Source organism: Haemaphysalis longicornis, unplaced genomic scaffold (genome assembly GCF_048455015.1).
Source record: "Haemaphysalis longicornis isolate Haplotype H1 unplaced genomic scaffold, Haemaphysalis longicornis Haplotype H1 scaffold_9, whole genome shotgun sequence".
In the NCBI taxonomy this organism is placed as follows: Eukaryota; Metazoa; Arthropoda; class Arachnida; order Ixodida; family Ixodidae; genus Haemaphysalis; species Haemaphysalis longicornis.
In genome coordinates, this window is record NW_027526460.1 from 54,484,598 (window position 1) to 54,489,393 (window position 4,796).

Here is a 4,796-nt window from a genome sequence, read left to right on the forward strand (position 1 = left end):
CCGACGCGCTGGCTGCGGTTGGCGCGCGCTGCTACATCTTGTCCACACGTCATGGTTTTGGGACTGACGTCATGCTGGCCGGGCGGGCGGGGATGGTGAAGACCTCGGCCGGTCTGGGCGAGCGCGTGCGCTCTCTCGCTAGCGCGTCCAGATAGGCACCGGTACGACAACAATGGTGACGTCATGTGCTACCTCCTGTCATGGCGGCCTCTCGGCGTTCGTTTTGTCGAAAGCGAAACTGACACGAATAAACGACGCCGTAAATAATTGTTTACTCTGCCATAGACCGTCTAATGTGCCATTCTATGATTAGTGGGATAATAAGCAGGACGGAAAGGCCCCCGGGGTGTCCGCATTCTTGTCGGACTGCTGCCGGTCAGGACGCGCGCGGGCGCGTACGTCCCGACCGGCCGAGGTTTTTTTCACCCTCCTTACAGCATGACGTCAGCATTCTCATCGTCCTCACAGCATGGCGCGTTAGCGTCACCATCCTCACAGCATGTCGTCTTAACAGCATGACGTCAGTCCCAAAACCATGACGTGTACACATGGCGTAGCAGCGCGCGCCAACCGTAGCCAGCGCGGAGTCTACGTCACAGGAGCCCCGACGTCGGCAGCTTGGGTCAAGGAGCAGATGATGTCATGCTCGCTGTTGTATGCTTTCTTATGCAGGCAGAGGTTAAAATGGATTTAAGCAATGTAATATTGAAAGGTTACTGTTGAAACTTGCAGGGAAATATTTCCTGATAAAAAGGAAGCATTTTACATATTTATCTAAGCTTTGAAATTTTTTGTCCCCACTCTTTTATCTGAGAAAGAGCAGGAACTACAGAAGAACGTTGAAATTTCGCGCTACAGTGACGTGTCACAAGCAGGAGTGACGTAATATAAGGCAGCACTAAAAAATAGTTATAAGCATGTTAACCGAACGTTAGCATTCTAGTAATACGATCAAACAAACTACAGTACCAAATATGACATTATAGAAGAATTGACGAAAAGTAGCTGCATTGCCGCCACTGCTGCACCAGTTTTCCCTAGAATCCCCTTTATTTGTTCGGAATTTGCGATAAAATTGCTATCATTGTTGTCAGGACAAAGGAATCTCTTTAAGGAACCAAACTTGTGTTTCGTCTTCATGACCCATTTAATATCGTTCTACATAGAATGCCAGCAGCTCTGCTCCAATCCCCTACCCTCCCGTTGCAAAGAATGTTTACGCTATCACTCAATTTTATCGCAATAATGGTTTGGTAGGCACGACGCAAACGTTTTAAACGTCAGCTCGTTTATTTCAGAGTGCTATGAAGCTCTTTGTTTGTTTGGCCGAATCTCGTATGTACACTTAGAATTGTTCAGGTCCCAAGGAAGCTTGAAAGGGGACGTAGCTGTAGGTGTTGGCAGCTCTTTCCTTCGCATCAGCAACAACCCCTGAAAAAAGCAAAAGCAGGAAGTGCTCAGTTACAAAAGTTTCTCTGAGGATGCAAGATAAAGCAGCACTCGATTCTGTATTTTGTTTTATATCATGAGCTTTCCTCATAGACAAATAAAAAAAATCATACTTCCCTCCGTGTAACGACGGCGATGGCTGAACGCGAAGCTTTTTCGTGATGGATTCTTTCTTTGCTTTGCCAATCGCACACTGCGAGAATGTGCTTCTCTGGAGGTACGCACCGCGTTTCTAGAATTGCCACAGCAACTCTAGAGTGTGCACTCCGTAAGCCTAACGTTTGGGTTCGGCGTGTACGGCGCGAATTGGTACCTGCTGATTGGCGTTCGCTACGACCATGTCGAAATGGAGCAATCGGTCAGACCACGGCTTCATAACGCGAGGTACTCAGGTTCGAACCCTTGCCACGGGAAGCGTTTTCTGCGTTTACTTCACCCACCATTATTCATCATTGTCGTCAGAGAAAGTTCGCTTTCCGGCGGGCGGTATTGGCGCACAACGGCATCAGTGAGGACACTAAAGATGAACGTTAAAAAACACCCATAAACTTAAGGTGCGCCTTTCATTCATGTCTGCATGGTCGGTGAAGTCACATTTCAAGGATTGTACTTTGTTTTATCCTTTCAGTGTTGAAGCAGGGGCTTAAGCATTTAATTGGCACGGAAAACAAGCTAGTCATGCATTGCTCAAGAGACGAAGAATTTTTCATAAGTTTATGTATGCGTCCCCCCCCCCCCCCCCCTTCCCCGAACACACCACACACCTTAGAAATTTCGGAACCCATTACGGGTACCCACATCTCATATTCGAAATGCACTTTCACCTCAGAGTTTTTAGAATTTAGGGAAATGCACTTTCACCTCAGAGTTTTTAGAATTTAGGCACACGGAACTACCCTGTACACAAATATGCGCTACACAGTAGCATTTAAGCATTGCTTTTACTCCTACGAAGGCGTGACGCGGTGTTCTTACCTGCTATTTAGTAGTAACCATAACCAGGTAGGCCGTATCCGTATCCAACGCCGTAGCCAACTGGGGCGTACACTGGAGTTGGGAAGGGCACTGGCTGGGAAACGGGGACTGGGTGTGGGACAGGGACGCGCACTGGGTGTGGCTGAGCCACTGGGACTGGGTATGGCCTGGGAACTGGAACTGGGTGTGGGGCAGGAACTGGCACTGGCTGTGGGACGGGGAATGGGTATGGGGCGACGATAAGGCGGGTTGGGATCGGGATTGGGAAGTTGGCCCTAGCTCCGCTCAGGGGGTCGACCGCATGGGCCACTCCTGGCTGGAAGCCGACGAAGGCTTCGCGGATGCCATTGCCATGGTGCCTGACGCCGCCGTATCCTCCGAGATAGCCTCCCAAGCCACCGTATCCAAAGTACTGGCCAAAGGCGCTATGGCATGCTGGGAGAAAAGAGGAAGAAAGAGAACTTTCGTAAGCTAACCTTGACGACTATAAATGGCGCTAACTACTAAACGCCTTGTGCTGTTGTCAGAGGGAAATGCGTGGTAATTTGGCTGTAACTATTATAAGCAAAACTGGAAGCCGTTGTAAACGATGGGAAACATTATTCACAGCTAAATTTTGAACTGATAGGCATGGCTTATCTTTTTGTCCTTATTTTTGTTGGGTATTATGAAGTTGCAGCGTCAATGCAAGTGAAGTCATAGTGCTCTCTACCTCTGAAAGTGGTCCAGGTTTCCAGTATATTATTCGCCCACAATACTCAAATATATTTCCCGCTCAATCTTTGCTACAAGGAGCTCTGTAGCACAAAGCAGGTGAGTATTTTGTATTTATGGGGGCAATTCCCGGCCGCGGCGGCCGCTTTTCTGATGGAGGCGAAAAGCAAAAACGCCCGTGTGTACGAGATTTCGGCGCACGTTTAAGATCCCCAGGTGGTCAAAATTAATCCGGAGCCCTCCACTACGGCGCGCCTCATCGCCTGCGTTGCGTCGGCGCGTTAAACCCCCACAATCAATCACTATTTATGGGGGCACATGCAAACCATACGCTTCGGCCCCAGTGAGTTTATTTTGTGAGTTTGTTCATTTTGTCGAAATGGTACATAAAAACAGCAACGAAAGTGTTCGGCCAACAGCCGAAGCTAGTGGAGGCCCATATACAAATGCGTTGGCAGGAGGAGGAGGAGGAATAAACTTTTATTAAACAGCAAGGTGCTGGTGTCAGGGGCACTAAAAAAAATATAAGCACAAGCTTTATGGGAGTAAATTTAAATCGAGTAAATACGCATCCACATATGTCTACGGATACACAAACGTACACATATTTTTACTTTACACTCATTATGTACACAATGCCCCCATCTATGTAATGACATATATGCATAATGTTACCCTTGTACACAGGAAATTCTGACATCGTGTTCGATTCCACTAGGTTTTTATAACGCGAACTTTCAGACAATATGACACTTTTCCCGCTGACCTCGTTGCACCGTTTAATGTCAATCAAGCTATAAGTAGCCGGTGTAACGAAACAGTATGGCTTTTTAGTTGGAGTTGCATTACGTTTTCCGAAGGATCGCTAAAGAAAGAAATAAGGGACCAAAAGAACTAGGCCTATGTTGATTTAAAACTAGGCCATAGCCTGGTTAACGCTCATGCCTTATGTTTATCCCTATTTTCCTTGATACCTTGTAATGAAAAGGCTCATGATAAACGTGCATGCCAAGGATCTGTGTGTACTGAGCAACATACCGCAGCATACACTGCGAGGTATAGTGCTGAAGCTGTTCTTTCTTATATACCAAATGAGAAAACGTTTATACGAACTCACCGACGGCGAGGAACGCGACGGCGACGAAAGCCTTCATGGTTGCTGTTGCGAAGCGAGCTGCGGCGATGCTATGGATCTGTGGCTGAAGCGGCGTGCTGTCTAAGACTTCGGGCCTCCATTTTATACACTATAGCTGCTCATTGTTAGCGCGCCGTTGACGCTGGAAATGGACCCGGAGACCAGCCCACGCAAAAGTAGGGCATTGTTCTTGCGGCACGGACGCAGCGAGGTTTTAGATTTATTGTTGCAAAATTCAACCGGACATCCTTCCTCTCCCTTGAATTCTTTTTTTGGAAAGTACGGGCCGGCATCATTTCTTTAAAATACTCGTCGAAGCCTGCATGTTAAGCAACGGTATTAAAATCACTAAAATGTCGTTTATTTTTCACGTGGAAACTGGATTTTTTTTTTAAATTCTGGTGCAGCGACGTGACATCTCTGCTAATTTTGTAATCGACAAGTGAGCAGAAATTTCGAACATTTTATAGCTTATCAACAGCTTGATCTCAATTATATTAAACTGGAGGTCAGCTACATTGCC

The 4,796-nt window shown here is 47.1% G+C and overlaps 1 protein-coding gene across 1 annotated transcript; it reads right to left on the reverse strand.

Moving 5' to 3' along the window:
- Nucleotides 1–1,271: 1,271 nt before the first annotated feature.
- LOC144152716 (uncharacterized) lies at nt 1,272–4,412 on the reverse strand. The gene is made up of 3 exons (XM_077684123.1): nt 4,256–4,412; nt 2,425–2,859; nt 1,272–1,431 (listed from the first exon to the last, which is right to left on the reverse strand). Exons 1-2 carry the CDS (start codon nt 4,290–4,292, stop codon nt 2,432–2,434), a joined length of 465 nt encoding a protein of 154 aa, XP_077540249.1. The 5' UTR covers nt 4,293–4,412; the 3' UTR covers nt 1,272–1,431; nt 2,425–2,431.
- Between the last annotated feature and the right edge of the window lie 384 nt (nt 4,413–4,796).

Bases quoted from the DNA above. Each gene is read 5' to 3' on its own strand.
- LOC144152716 (XM_077684123.1), bottom strand. From the start codon at position 4,292: ATGAAGGCTTTCGTCGCCGTCGCGTTCCTCGCCGTCG. The intron at 2,860-4,255 runs GTGAGTTCGTAT...CTTTTCTCCCAG, and splicing joins CGTCGCGTTCCTCGCCGTCG to CATGCCATAGCGCCTTTGGC.